At 38.8% G+C, this 15,285-nt stretch overlaps 3 protein-coding genes across 11 annotated transcripts in view; 2 read left to right on the forward strand and 1 right to left on the reverse strand.

The window, feature by feature from the left end:
• The window catches only part of dph7 (diphthamide biosynthesis 7), a 10,631-nt gene extending 4,992 nt beyond the window's left edge, over positions 1–5,639 (forward strand). For all 6 annotated transcript variants that reach the window (XM_032516667.1, XM_032516668.1, XM_032516665.1 and 3 more), the window contains exons 5-10: positions 1,026–1,120; positions 1,492–1,649; positions 2,406–2,478; positions 3,055–3,120; positions 3,421–3,593; positions 4,486–5,639. In XM_032516667.1, coding sequence (XP_032372558.1) covers positions 1,026–1,120; positions 1,492–1,649; positions 2,406–2,478; positions 3,055–3,120; positions 3,421–3,593; positions 4,486–4,901 — 981 coding nt within the window. In that variant the 3' untranslated portion in view covers positions 4,902–5,639. The remainder of the gene's footprint in view (positions 1–1,025; positions 1,121–1,491; positions 1,650–2,405; positions 2,479–3,054; positions 3,121–3,420; positions 3,594–4,485) is intronic.
• Positions 5,640–6,218: 579 nt separating this feature from the next.
• mrpl41 (mitochondrial ribosomal protein L41) lies at positions 6,219–7,526 on the reverse strand. Of its 2 annotated transcripts, none has more exons than XM_032516748.1 (2): positions 7,398–7,526; positions 6,219–6,817 (listed from the first exon to the last, which is right to left on the reverse strand). In XM_032516748.1, the coding sequence occupies exon 2, from the start codon at positions 6,793–6,795 to the stop codon at positions 6,388–6,390; it is 408 nt and encodes a 135-aa protein (XP_032372639.1). In that variant the 5' UTR covers positions 6,796–6,817; positions 7,398–7,526; the 3' UTR covers positions 6,219–6,387. The 2 variants fall into 2 exon arrangements, with proteins under 2 accessions (XP_032372639.1, XP_032372640.1); XM_032516749.1 differs by having other exon boundaries at positions 6,219–6,833; positions 7,398–7,524.
• Positions 7,527–7,816: 290 nt separating this feature from the next.
• pnpla7b (patatin-like phospholipase domain containing 7b) overlaps positions 7,817–15,285 on the forward strand; it is a 38,157-nt gene continuing 30,688 nt past the window's right edge. Inside the window, exons 1-7 of one of the 3 annotated variants that reach the window (XM_032516565.1) lie at positions 7,817–7,877; positions 9,142–9,185; positions 10,073–10,147; positions 11,119–11,206; positions 11,653–11,729; positions 12,270–12,364; positions 13,893–14,033. In XM_032516565.1, coding sequence (XP_032372456.1) covers positions 9,144–9,185; positions 10,073–10,147; positions 11,119–11,206; positions 11,653–11,729; positions 12,270–12,364; positions 13,893–14,033 — 518 coding nt within the window. In that variant the 5' untranslated portion in view covers positions 7,817–7,877; positions 9,142–9,143. Of the gene's footprint in view, positions 7,929–9,141; positions 9,186–10,072; positions 10,148–11,118; positions 11,207–11,652; positions 11,730–12,269; positions 12,365–13,892; positions 14,034–15,285 lie in introns of those variants that run through there. The other 2 variants (XM_032516567.1, XM_032516564.1) reach the window with 2 other exon arrangements.

Genomic DNA, 15,285 nt, shown 5'->3' on the forward strand with positions numbered 1-15,285 from the left:
AAAAATGTCCATAAACACAGTTGTGGCCAAAAAGGCAGGAAGACTTTACAATAGATGCACAATATAATTGTGGTTTAATACAACAGACCTGCAATAATAATACAATAATAAACACAACCTTTGTTATGCTGATATCGTTAAGTATGCGGTTTGTGCTGGTCTGCATGCTGTTATGAAGACTGAAGAGTTTGTTCTGGAGTGACAAATGCATTAAAACATACTAATGTCCAATACAACACTGGACAGAGTGTCAGCAACATCTAAACACTATAAGCTTGCACAGCTCTTGTACTTAGCCACTGTACCTTCCATGGTATTTTACCACACAGCCTCTTCAGTCTGTTGAGAGAGGAGGACAGTATATGTGTGCAGCTAAAAGGAACCGAGACACATTGTTTGTTCAGAAGGCCACAAAAAGGTTTGCTGCTGATGTAAAATGATGTGTTTGGATGGGTCGAGTGTGTTCATCCTGCTCTACCTGTTATAATGTATTATAATCAGAGCTAGGGCGATATGCTTTCTTCCTGATTAGATTCTTTACTGATAACGTGGGTGCAGATGTGATTTGAATTGTGATTATTTATTGTGATTCTAGAAGTATTGTGATCCAATAGTATATTGGGATTTTCCTTTCCTTCTTTAACAAAAACAAATTTGAATAATACACTTCTAGAGACAATATATCATGAGACATTTATAAAAGCTAATTGTTTTCTAAGAAGAATGAACATCACATGTCAGTCTGACATTTATTTCATTTGTAAAGAACACCACAACAGGGCTTTTCTGCATTTTCTGCTGTCGCTTTGTTTTGCTGGAAATGGATATGATGGCGCCGTCAACGATACCATATAAACAAAACGATTTAGGTGAATCATTGGTAAAAAAAAATAAAAATCATGATTCTACTGAAAAGAATCAATTATTTTTTCTCCCCCCCCACCCCTATGTTGTAATACTATTATGTGGTGTGACCCTAGTTGTTGATGTGGTAGTCTGCGCTAATGAATGTGTGTATCCGGTAGGAAGGCGTCCGTAGTCTGCACTCGATGTGCAGTTTGGAGGTGGGAGCAGAGCGGCTGGCTCTGTCGTTAGACTGGTCCACGGGGAGAATGGACAGGTAACACACTCAGCATGGACCAGAGCCTGAGCACCTGCGCCAGGGCCGTACGAAAGTTCATCTCAATTTTGCACAAAAAACCACTGTCCAGTGTTGCCAGAATGGACAGTTTCTGTCTTATATGGCTACTTTTTTATTTATTTTAATGGAAGGTTGTGATAATTACGTTTGTTACATCTAAGGAATCAATCTATTTTACTATGAAGTTATAACTTTGACTCCATATGAATGTTACATCATCAGTATCATTATGCACACACACACACACACACACACACACACACACACACACACACACTGTCACACTCTCTGCTCCTTTTTATGAGGTTCTAGGCTCTGTCATGTCAAATGTCCCCTGTTTGTTTCTGCAGCAGTGATGTGCGGGTGGTGTGCAGCGACTCTGCAGGCTGCGTCAGTGTGCTGTCCCTGGCTGAAGGCGCTCTCACTGCTTTGTCACAGTGGAAAGCCCATGACTTTGAGGCCTGGATCTCCGCTTTCTCCTACTGGGACACACAGCTGGTTTATTCTGGTAACACTCGCTTGCTGTAAATCCTAATTGGTACTTTTTTTTTTTTTTATTAAAAAATAAATAAATACATAAAACAGCTGCATCCCTTTCACTAAGACAGAGGAAATAACAATAGGAAAAATAACAATAGGAATCAGACTAATTCACAAATATTTTACCCCTTTAATAAGCCCAGGCTGCCTCTGACAGCCATTCAATACAGTTGCACAATGAGCTGTGGACAACACAGAACGACCATTACAATAACCGCAATACAAAACTATAAAAATAAATGAATATAAAATATATATGAACATGCCTTGATAGTACCAGTTACCAAATCTACCAATCTATTATACCAGGTGCCAGGAAAAACTTAGGCTTCTATTACAGCCAAAAAGGAGCCCCATACTCTTCCGAAAATATCGTCTCTTCCCTTTCAAATGTTGCCATTTTTGTGATCAACTCAATCCATTCCTTAAAACAACATGGGCTAGTCAATTTTCAATAGTCAAGATTATTCTACAGCCTGTTGTTGTGGCCAGACAAACCCATAATCTCTTCCCTTTATCGTCCAGTAGAAGACCCAGAACACATATAATCAATTGTGTTTTATATTAATACATTATTCTTATTAATGCATTAATGTGTAATCAGCATTTAGGTGAATAAGAGGGAGCTTATTGTTATTGCTATATCTTTTTTCCGATCATTTATATGTATTTATGTATGCTTTGCATTTACACCTTTTCCTCTCTGTTTGTTGTTGCTCTACAGGTGGGGATGATTGCAAACTTAAGGGCTGGGATCTCAGGGTCGGCCCCTCCTGCCCCACTTTCACCAGCAAAAGGTGAGTACTGATGTTAGCTAGATCAACTAGATCATCTAGGGCTGGGCAGTATATTGATATCTTATCGACATTGTGATATAATGAGACTGGATATCATCTTTGCTTTGATTTTGGATACGGTATTGTGGTAAGTGTTGTCAATGACCCTCAGGTGACACAACCCACCAGATATCTGGAACTCCCCACTAGTCAGTGAGAACTGAAGAAGCCTTTTGGATGAGAGGAAAAACGTCTTTGCAGAATTCCTAGCAAGTCCAGTTGGCTTTGTAATGTGATGTTATTTTCTCAACTTACCAGACTGTACTAGCTGTTCAATTACTTGTGTTTACCGTCTCTGTCATTGTATCTGCATTATTGAGTTTTTTTTAATCTAAAATCGAATTGTAAAGACTTTTTGTCAAAGCACCAATAGTCAACCATACAATACTGTTGCAATATCGAAGGGAATGTATTAGGTCAAGAATATTGTGGTATCTGATTTTCCTCGTGTGGCCCAGCCCTAGAAACAACAGTCATTAGGTTTATCCGTTTAGGAAAAGTACATATTAGTACATTGTCGGTTCTGTTCTCTTGAAGGCACTCGATGGGTGTGTGCAGTATTCACAGCAACCCACATCGGGAACACATCCTGGCTACAGGCAGGTAAATATCCCAGTCAACTATGGGAACTTGGCATTGTTTGAGAATTGCCTTTTGTACGGTTATAGCTACTGTTTACAGGGTAAACTCTTTCGGATTGTACCACTAACATGAAACAGATTTTATTCTTCGGCTATGGCAAAATGCAAGTTGAGTGTTACATGGCTTGAAAAAAATGGATTTAGGTTTTCTACCATTGCTTCCTTTGTCTTTGGTCTTCTTGTCCTAGACTTTTAGTTGGCTCTCTCCTTTCAGCCAACTGAATGTCTGTAAGTTTTGTGTTTTGCGCTTCTCTTTCTGCAGCTACGATGAGCAGGTTTTGCTGTGGGATGGCAGAAACATGCAGCAGCCTCTTAGTGAGAGTCCCGTGGGCGGTGGAGTCTGGAGGCTGAAGTGGCACCCGACTCACCAGCACCTGCTGCTGGCAGCCAGCATGCACAATGACTTCCACATCCTTCACTGCCAGCAGGTCCTGGGTGAGTATGAAGGAGAGACGGCCAAGCAAACATTTGCTATGGATTGTTACCATAAACTTTGTTTTGTTTTTTCTTCTTTGTTTTATCGTCGGTTAGTCATTCATGTATTTGACCTAGATGCCAAGCATTAGCTTTGCCTTCCTCAGTTTGGCCGTCGGATTTAAGTTAATCAGTAGAAGAATAAGTGGCTACTATTTTGATAAATGATCAAAAAATGTCAGTAATTTTTCCAGCAAAAATGTCAAACATTCTATGGTTTCAGCTTTTCAAATGTGATGATTAGCTTTTTTTAATGAATGATTTTGAGGAGACATTTTATGCCAGTATTAGAGAAATTACGGAAAATGGAGAGGAGGAGAAAGAGATGCACCAAATATCCCTTGGTGGATTCAAACCGGGAACTTTAGGTTCACAGTTAATGAAAATAATAATTACTTCCTAGTCCTAAATATCTTTTTTGGAAAATGAATTACATTTTCAAAACTTTTTTTTTTTTTTTAAACACTGGTTGAGCTGATGGTGGTCACCAGCATCAAATCATGAGTTGTACTACTCTTTAGTGGTCTTTTTCTTTTAGAGAAAATTACTGCTAACCCCCAGTATTAACAATAGATGCTAGTTGCAGAGAAAACATTTCCATCCTTTGCATTGACTGCATACCAAGATATTTTCTCTATCATTTAGTGATTGTCATAGCCCTGGCACTTAGAGTTTTACATCTTCATTCCCGAATAAATTGGGACCCATTAAGTGGTGATTAACTTAAGATAACCTAAGATATTGTATACAAAGTTGTGTGAATGAAATGGATCCAGTTAGGACCAGGACACCTCAAGAGTGAGCAACTTCTCTTTCTGTTTTAAACCCTTAATGTTTCCCTGTCATTGTCCAGAGGGCACTGGAGGAGTGTGTCCGGTTGTAGCCTCCTATATCCTCCACAACTCCCTGGCGTACGGAGCCGACTGGTCCCGACTGTCCCTGGAGGAGCCTGTTCCTTGCTCCCCTGTTGCTGCAGAACCAAAGGAAAGCCTCACAGAGAGTGGAGGACACTTGCGAATTCAGTATGAATCTCCCACTGCCAGCTTTGACACTTCCCTAGAAGATGATGCAGGACGATACATCCCAGAGGGCATCGCAGCGCCCTCTATCAGTGGGGTTAGAGGTCCAGGCCCTGCCCTAAACTCAAACGAGGACGCTTTATCACTGTCCTGTCTGCTGGCAAGCTGCTCATTCTATGACCATATGCTCCATGTGTGGCGCTGGGACTGGACTCCAGATGAGGCTCAACAGCAATCAGAGCAATGTTGACCAGGCTGAAAACCAGCTGTATTGACACTATAGAAATACCTTGTATCAAAATATACCATGCACCGAAGTAAAGCAGAATGTACAGCCCAGCTATGGTGTTGGCATGATGTTATTCGAGTCACTGTCTTCACTATGCAGTCCCCACACTTTAGAATTACCTATCACAGAATATGCAATTAGAAAAACTGTATTTTTTTGTAATGACAGTTTTTTATAAACCTGTATTTAAACTGAAATTGTGAAATCATGTAGCAGCAAGATCAAAACAACCATTTACCCACATACCTTTGCTTTATTTTTAAGTACTCTGTTGTGTTGAAGAAAATTGCTCATAAAAACACCATGCTTAAAGAATAGAATTGTATTACTGTAGGCACTCATGCAGTATGTGTGAATGTATCTGATCACTTACTCTAAAGAAAGTTCTCTTCATTTGCACCCCTCAGCCTCCTAAGGACATTGTGCTCCTGGAATCAGTTAAACATAAAAGGACATTTTGGCAAGGTTGATGCTTAATGACTTGTGATTCAAGCTGACTGAAGGCAGGTATTAACGCTCTGCTGTAATGAATTTTATCTAGATAAACCCCTTTGTGCATTTGCATATGGTGTTATGCCAGTATTTGTGCTGCTCCACAAACATCTGGGCCAGTGATCTTTGCCATATGAGGATTTTGGAAACTTTACCACAATAGTATATTCATTACACTTTCTGACCAATAAAAGGGAAAATGACAAGCTGTCGGTTAACTGCATATCTTAACAGACGTGATGTGAACATTTCTTTGAATTCAAACGGGTTCTGAGCAAAATTATTCACTATATGGTAATTTGTATGTATAAGAAAATGAAGACTATCTTCAACAGGAGTCCTCAGATTTACTGCAGGGGGGCCACAAAGTATTTGTTTTTTCAAAAAGCTTTGAAAGTCTTAACATGAATCCAACATATTAGCTAAAAGAAAATCAGCCTATTTGTGAAAAAAACACTGATAATATGCTTACTGGCCTATAAGTAGTCACTAAGGTGGTCATCCACAGATACAATTCATCCTAAGGATTCACTGTTCCACATGTATGTTTAACATGATTTATAAATCATGCCAGCAATTATTTTAATAATTTAGTATTATATGCACTAAAAATGTATAAAGGCTTTAGGCTGTATACACGTTATTTTAGGCCAAGTTTAATATGCAACTTCATTGCATCTTTCACAGTTAAGATGTCTTTGGCTTAAAACAACATTGAAAACCCTTGTGTGTGTGTTATAGTTTGTTCAACTGCTCTTTTAGAACAACTAATGCACAACGCTGCAGTATGGACCATAGCCCTTGAAGTTTTATTTTGCCAGGTGATCATGTAATTAAAGAGTAAAACACTACGCATTAAAAAGTCCAGTTTGTGATGATTATCCAAAAAGGTGTCACATCACTTAGTCTGTAGCTTTTAGTCTCTTTGTAAATACGTTACATTGTGAGTGCATCTTTAACGTACATAGTTCTTGGGATACAGCTTGAAGAGCTTTCCATCCTGACTGGGCTCAAATCCATATTTCTCCAGCTGTTCTTTGCTGAAAGTGCCCTCTTCAAAGTCTTTCTTGATCCGAGGGGCCACAACTTCAGCAAACACACTTTGTGCTGTGAGTGGAGGCTCTGTTCCTCGAGGAGAACGATACGATACGTAGGGTTTCAGTTTGAATCCCTCCAAGTTAGGCACCACGAACTCAGGAATCATGGTCCGTATGGACAGAAACTTTCTGCTAGAAAGCCTCAGCCCAGTGGGCCTTGCACCCCTTCCTTTATTATGAGTCCTTGATCCACGCTTACTGGTGAACTCAGCCATTCTGTCCGCTCCTCTTACCAAACCCCTCATCAACGTGGATAACACACCCATGGTGCCACAGCGTTTCCTCCTTCTAGGACACAGAAAACCTGAGGAGAAAAAGTAAATGTTTTACACATGTATGCTAATAAATACAGCACCAGTACAAACCCAAAGCATAAGAAGATTTTACCAGACTGTCAGTGTTTCCCGAAATTGACGCATTGTTTATACGCTTTAAAATAACGTTACGAGTGAATAAAGCATGACAACCTGGAGGCTAAAGAATCAACGCTAAGTTGTCTTCGTTTGTTTAGCTGACACTTAGCTAGATAATTGTTACTGCATGGATTAAATATTTAACGTTACCTTGTAATAACACATTGTTTCACATATTGTAAAAATGCGTTAAGGTAAGGAAACCTTGTGTTAAAGTTAACATTAGCTACTTGTCTAATGTTAACTTGGCAGGAAAATGCAGTGCTGCCTTCAGCTAGCCAGCTAGCTAACGATAACCTACGAACCAGCAAATGTTGCATCGTCTGCTGGCAAGCTAACGTTGATAGTTACTTACGTTTTTATACCAAAATAGCTAGGTTAGTTGTCATAGTTTAAATGTCATAATTTTGAATTCCCATAAATTAATAAATTGTTACAAAACTCGACTCACTCACCTTGAGCCTACTGCTGTTCTAATGCAAGCAATGTGCTGCTAGCTTCTCCAAGGAAATGCACCGTGATTGGCCGAAAGGCAACACCGTTCACCAATTGCAATTCGAGATACTGGTAGAGAACTGTCTGTGATTTGGGTGCATCAAGTAAACCAGAGTTACCTACAACACAGACAAATTTCTTTCAAAATAAATGCTTAAAAGGCACAGTTTGTGCAAAGCAGAAATATGTCTACGTTGTCTGTTATTGTTCAGCTGAACTATGGATATACTTTGTATCACTAGGGACTCCCTATTGAATGAATCATGAATCATCTTTCAAATACAGTCTTTCAGAGAGAATTTTGATGGGGGCATTGACAAGACAACACTTTCGTCGATGAGGTTTTATTTTGATAGGAATGACAGGACATTCAGATTCTTTTTACTGAACAGTCTTGATGCTATTGTTGGTTTGTACTCAGAAACTTTGACTCAAGAAAGGTACGTGGGAATAAGTGTTTGGTCGGTTCTGTCGAAGAGAGTTAGTTGAAGGTTAATTTGTTCTTTTGTTATAGAGTCTGTCAATGCAGACTTGTTCGTTCACTTTTTTTTGCTTGCATTAGGTTGTCCTCTTGTTGTGTAACGGGCTGCAGCCACAGAAGCGTAGTCGGACTGTGAGATGAAGATAACGTTAACAATTTTAAAGTTCATGTTAACCAATTGTGACATTTAATGTTGGCTCTATACGTACTGTAAATTTTCAACTAGAAGTAGATATCAAACCATATAAGTTTGACTTATTTTGCTTCATCCACTTAATCCTGTCAGCCAGGAATATTAAGCTTTTTGCACTCACATCGATGGAAATTGGATACGACGTGAATGACTAAAATCCACTTTTCAAGTCGTCCACAAAATCCACAGAGTACCAACAAAAAAACTATATACTTTTGAATGCAGTTTGGCACAAGATCACAGACCCAGGCTAGGTCAACATGAAAAGTAAATACGCGGCAAAAGTTCCCCTCGAAGATGTAACGGTATCTGGTAAACAAAATAACATTACACACCCCTTGGACAAGCTTTCTACCATGTTTTGTAGTGTTGAATTTGGGGAGCTTGTTGGTGTAACGTTACGTTGGCAGTGTGTGCGAGCAAGAGGGGGGGGTCTGGTTACAAGCACCGAGCTTGTGACTTCTTTTTCTTCAGCTGAGTAACGTTAGTTGATCTTTAACCCACATTTCTGAACCTTTGGCTCTGTGTCGGTCAGGTCGGTTGACCAAGGCACTAATGTCCCCACCACTGTTCTGAGGAACAGTCTGCCAGAGCCTCGCACAGAGTAACCTATTGATATTTTTTAAAGGCAAACTTAAAACCTACCCCTTTAAGCTAGGCCAACTCATTTATCAATTGTCTTTATCTATGTACCCATGATCTATTTATTTATTTATTAATATGTACTCTGGTGGTGGTGTGTGTGTGTGTGTGTGTTGGGGGGGGGCGCTATATAAATAAACTCTGATTGATTGGTAATGTTGGCAGGGTCAAGGGTTCAAATCCCGAGCTATTAATGTATGATCACAAGACATTAGCGTCATCAAAACATAGTACCATCTTGCAAGAAATCATCTCTTTGAGTTTTAAATGCACATTTTTCCTGTCATTGATGACTTTTATTTAAGGCACTTTTTATGGTTTCAATTATTTCTTTTCAGTGTACACTATTGCCTTGTTTTAGTGCTGCGTTGTCTTTTTTCTTTATCAGGCATGGGAGACAATAATGAAGAGGAGAGCTGCAGTATATCCCCGGTATGTCGATCCTCAACACCATTAAAGTTCCATGTTCTTGTCCTAAGCGAGGCATTTAGGCACCAGATATAACAGTCATAACCGGGCCTGGATCATAGGCATAAGCATTCTAGGCATGTGCCTAGAGCCCATTTGACCCTAGGGTGCCCAATAAGAGGGAAAAGTCAAAATATCTTTTTTTATATAGTGTTAAAAAATAATTTTAAAGTGTAAATTTTCAATCTAGCACTTCATATAAACTTGTACTTTTTCATGTGTGTATATATACAGTATATTATTAAATTATTAAATTGTTTTAAGAGAAAGTACAGTAAAGTATAACACGTTCACTCCAATTGCGGGAAAATGTGTTTCCGGGTCCGTATGTTAGCTAGCTGTCACGGTTACGCTACCACTTTTCTGGGATGCTTTCAGGTGCAGCAAAGTGAGAGAAAAAAGGAAAAATGAAAAAGAAAAAAGAAAATGAGGCTTTACACAAGTTTCTCTCAGGTCGCTTCAAATAAGCCTAAATTAGATGCAGTAAAATATCTAAATGAATAAGTTAGCATAATAATCTTTTTTATTCACCAAATATCCATTTGGTGGGGGCCTGAAAAATGCAGTATGACCAGTGTAATCTTTATATTTAATCTGGCTCTGGTCATACCTCCGATGTGTATTTCCCAGTGCAATACATAAGAAATTCATTACAAATGTTCAGCAATTCTTTTCTGTTTTTGGTTTAAAAAAAACAAAACAATTAATTTTGGTGAAATTAACTGAAAGAAAACTGAAATGATTAAGTTGTTGCTGCTTAGTCATATTTTCAACTGAACCCTGCTGTCAAATCCTTGTTCTGCTCAGTTGATTTCATTCTCTCAGTGGTCTTCCTGTGCTTGATGTTTCAGAGCCTGGTTTCACTCGGTAGCGAGATCAAGGCCGGGATGCAGCAGTTTTTGAAGGAAAGGACGGAGGCCAACATGGTAACCACCGACACTCAATTTCTGACTTGACTGGTTTGACTGCGACATTGTTTGCAAATGTTTAGTTTTGTTTTAAGGAATGTTATTAATAGGGCCATGTATTGTTAAAAAAATGTCGATACTGGTACCAATACTGTGACTTCGATACTGGTCCCTGAACGATACCTTTTTGGATACCAATTTTATAAAATCCATTTTATCAAAAAGAAATTACAACATTACACATTACCGCAAAAGATCTTTGTATTTATTTTTCAGCTCTTACTATGTGAGCCTTCTCTGTGTAAAGTGGAGTATATCTTGCGTGTCTCTGCGATGTGTAACATTAGACAGCCAATCACAGACACTATTAGATCTTGGTATAAGCATGCTGTGGCCGATTATTTTTTTTGGCAGTTTGCAGATTATCTGCATCGGTGTTTTATTTACCTAATAACCGGTAAAGTTAATGAATTCAAAAGTGCGCTACTGTGTCTCCGCTACAGCTTTGTGTCTGTCCCGCTGCTTCAGTTTCACTCACCACTGAGTCTGACTTAATGTCCCGCCCACAACATCTATATGACTCCTTGGTACTGGGGATTATGTTGAAAGTTTCTAATTTATTAAATAATTGCTTAAATCATTTAAAGAAAGCTTTATGTTGGAGATTGTAACATTCCAAAATCTTTATTTTGCATTGCATTTTTTTTTTTTTTTGCATTTTCACTGTAAACGCATATCGGTTCCATTAACTACTTATTAGTCTATATCCTTGACGTTCCACTTCCGGGATTGCTCCGTTGCCGCTCTGCTTCTCAGATCTCTGCAGGGTAAATTACTAGCTACTAGTAATCGGCCTTAAAAAAACAGTATCTATCGATCCCCTAACCTGTGGATGGGTAGAATAAATGAGAAGGTTCTGATATAAGATATGTTATTTTAAATTAAATATTTGACTACAGCTCATTTTAATGTGTCTGTTTTTCTTTCAGTGGACGGCTGTGCTGATTGGAGCTGTGACAGTTGTTTCTGTCCTTGGTGTTGTTGTGCTCCTTCTTTACAGAAGATACAAACTGTCAAGTCAGTGCCCTGCACACTGTACATCCTCTTCTAGTACATTTTTATCTAACACTTTTCAGTATGTAAAGATGTGTAAATACACGGTTTGTGCATTAATAGGTGTTGGGTCAGCGCAATGATTGTTACAATGTTACATGTCTTTATCATACATGTTTCAGAGACAAAATGAACCTTGTTCACAGCTCATGCAAGCATGCATTCTAAGGGTTAGGTTTAAACTGGTTATTGGTTTTGGAAAAAAGGTAATTGATTCATGTAATTTGCAAAAAGCAAAATCAAGTAGTCAGTGCATCAGGGATTACAAGCCCTGGAACTGCAGAGTGATTTAAACAGACAGATTTACTGCATCAGCCCAGTGCATCAGTTCAATGCTATTATGAAGGACACAGACCGATTCATGCGATGGATTGCAAATGATCTTACAGAGGATGTCTGGTGTGTTTCAGAGGAGGCTGGCGTTCCACAATATCGCTTCAGGAAGAGAGACAAAGTGATGTTCTACGGCCGAAAGATCATGAGAAAGGTCAGTGCCACCTTAAACATCCTACTCTGTGTCACCCTTTTCCCTAGCGAGAGCCCCTACTGCTGCACCGTGTCTATGTGTTTATTTTATAAATAACTATAGCCAACCCTAACCTGGCAAATGTTCAGCAAGTCCTACAGGATATCACACAGTGTAAACATCCAAGTTATGCTGCTACAGTGTGTGAAAGACAATATAGAACATTAAAGTAGGCTTGCTTATCACTTTAAAAAAAGAACAATTTGACTAGACAGTTTTTGGCTACTCTTTCCACCTATGGTGAGGATACTGCCATTACATTTAAATTAATAAGTAAAGTTAACTACTCAGTGCTCCTTGGACAAGTAGTATGTCATTGCAAAGCTGGCCAGTTGTTGTCACAGACTGACAGGCCAATGAGTTGGCCATCATTAGGCCCTGGTGCTCGTGAGGCACAACAAATACCTTCTATAACTTCAGATATATAAACGGGTTGTTTGCCTTTTGTAAATCAACACTTGAATGTAAACAGGTCAAATCATCAAACGTTTCCTGTTGCAGGTTCAGACGCTGTCCTCAGTCCCTGCCTCTAATTCAAACTCAGCTTCCCGGCAGAGAGTGAGGAAGAGGACCAAAGTCCTGTCGATAGCTCGCAAGTGAGTCCATTTGGTGTGTTAACAGACAATAAGCTTTGAGGGTTAAAAGTTCATTCTTTTGTCAAAATAATCTTGAAGTCCAACTAAACAAACCTTGGGTTAAGATTATGTTATCAAAGAAGATAAACTGGCATTTTTCAGATACCAGGGAACAGGGAAAAATGCACGATCAGAGCCCGCCACCTCTAAATGTTAGTTATACAGTATGTCTGCTGTATCTAGCTACTAAGTCCAGGAGTGTCTGTCCATCCACCTGACTGGCGCATGCAGGTCATCACACGCAGCGTGCTGACGTACGATCGTAAACCTGGAGGCCACGGTGTACCATGTTCAACATACTTTTGTGTGAATGAACTAGGGTGACTGCCTGTCAATTGGTCTCTGCTATGCACTTACACACGCAGCTCCCAGCACACACACACACACACACACACACACACACACACACGCAGCTCCCAGCACACACACACACACACACACACACACACAGCATTATCCTTCTGAAAATATTAACTATGCCTTATACTAATTAATGTTGTTGCGTAATTAATAATATTGGATTACTTTCATATATTATATACTGTATATTGCTGGGTCGTTTAACCTATTACAATACATATTTTTTAATTTATTATTTGATTGTATTTTGTATTTATAGTGAAGTATTCTACTACTAGTGAAGTAGAAGTATTAGGTAGCATAACATAGAAACACTCATGTAAAGTACAAGTATCTCAAATTTGTGTAGCGCTGTACTTGAACTGCACTACACAAATTAACTATCATGTAACGTTACATTCGAGAAAGCAATACAGGAGGCCAAGCAGACGTCCCGTTCTGAACAGGCCCATTTTCATCAGGTACTGTACTAGGGTGATGAATTTTAAAAACAGCTGAAGGGCCGCCGTGTGTTGCTTATGCCCAGCTTGCTGATCTCTACAGGCCCCCCCTCCAGCAGACTATTTAAAGGTTAGAGGGTATTTTTGGACCGTCCCTTTACCCCCCAACTACATTCATCTGACAGCTTTGGTAAAAATAGTTACTTTAAACAATAAGATTAATGTAGTAAATAAGAAAAAACACTTGTAGTTTAGACGTAGTTTATAAAATCTGATGTTTAATTATAAATGAAACTAGGCAACAATGTAACGGCCTACAAGTCCAGCTGAAATAATTAGACCATTAAACACACAACTGTTTGGATGCTTTACACTTTCTAAAATGGGAGGATTGTTCTGCATTGAATACTTTAATTACATTTTCCTGAAAATGTTTACATACTTTTACATGAACGGTAAAATGGTTCTTCTACCACTGGCCCTGACGTCAGATAGTTGTCTTGGGGTCCGACAGAAATCACAGTAAGTTCCAATTGAGATGTGAGAAACTTGGTTTAGAGTGTTGAAGAAAAGAAATGAATTATAAGCTGAAAGCTGGTTCAGAGACTTGTTCTACCAATCAGTACAGTAAAATGCACATCTTAACAGAATGAAGAATGTCTCTCTTTTTATGTGTGTGTTTGTGTTAGGATCCTGCGCATCGGGAAGGAGCCCCCCACCCTTCAGCCCAAGGAGCTTCCTCCGTGTCTGCTGGAGGCTGACCTGACTGAGTTTGATGTGCAGAACTCCCATCTGCCGTCTGAGGTGCTGTACATGCTGAAAAATGTCAGGTAAGTAAAATGGCATGCCTTACATGTATTTCCATCTTCCACATGAACAACAGCACACTTGTTACTTATCAGTCCCACCAACACCCCAGAGTGAGTACACTCAAAATTAATTATCTAACAAATAATAATAAATCTAACTAATATTCCTTTCACCAGAACTACCTGATTTTCACGTAACATATAGACCTAATAATAATAATTATTATTATTTATCTCACAAATAATAATAAATGTAACTAATATTTGTCCTCCAGAACCACCTAATGTTCACGTAGTAACATATAAACCTAATAATAATAAATCTTTTTATATGGCAATTTTTAAGTCAGGGATAATGCAGAACAAGACGGTCAGCCTGAAGGGGTTAAGTGCAAAAGTTATCTGCCACCATTCTAGTCAGGACAGTAACCTATATAATTGTTTGGTTTCTGTATATAACATCACAGAGTACGTTGGAGACTATGGCACTATATAAATAAAATGTAATTGATTTGATGAGCATGGCTCTCAGGTGGAAGCCAGGTCTCCCCTGGTGAGTGGGCTAACCATTAATCAATATCCACGACGTTCCAGTTCCAGGATTGCTCCAGTGTCGGCATAAATTCCGCCGGATATCAGATAAAGCATGTTTTTCTCCCATCCCGAGAATTCTGTGTGGACTAGCCAGACCCTCCTCCGCAGCCCTGTGGAGGTACAATTTTTGATTTAAGAACGATTTGATTGATTTGAAACTGGTCTGCGATCAAAACTCCTTCAATGGCAACATTCACTTATACTAAGTCTGTTATACAGAAAAAAAAATTAAAATCAAATGTTCAACAAAGCCATGTAACACCTGTTAATTAATAGTCGGTTTATTAAAATGTGATTTCCAGTTAGTCAGTCAACCAACAGAGAATTAATATCCAACTGTTTTAATAATATTAAATGTTTTTTTAATATTCACAGCGTTAGGGTTGGGAATCACCAGAGGCCTCATGATACAATATCATCACAATACTTGTCATGTCCCGATACGATATTATTGCGATTTTAAACATATTGCAATAGTCTGTGATATATTGCAATGTAATTACATTTTTCCCAATTTCAAATGATGTCCCCCGAAGGAAACTTCGTCAACCTCTGTTTCATCTAAAAAGATACACTTCAGACCAAGACATATTTAATAAATGATTGATACTTGGCATATGTGTGTCAATACAGTATTGCCACAGAAAATATCACAATACTATGCTGTATTGGTTTTGTA

Source organism: Etheostoma spectabile, chromosome 5 (assembly GCF_008692095.1).
Source record: "Etheostoma spectabile isolate EspeVRDwgs_2016 chromosome 5, UIUC_Espe_1.0, whole genome shotgun sequence".
Lineage (NCBI taxonomy): Eukaryota > Metazoa > Chordata > Actinopteri > Perciformes > Percidae > Etheostoma > Etheostoma spectabile.

Coding starts and splice junctions, on each gene's coding strand:
- mrpl41 (XM_032516748.1), bottom strand. CDS start 6,795: ATGGGTGTGTTATCCACGTTGATGAGGGGTTTGGTAAGAGGAGCGGAC.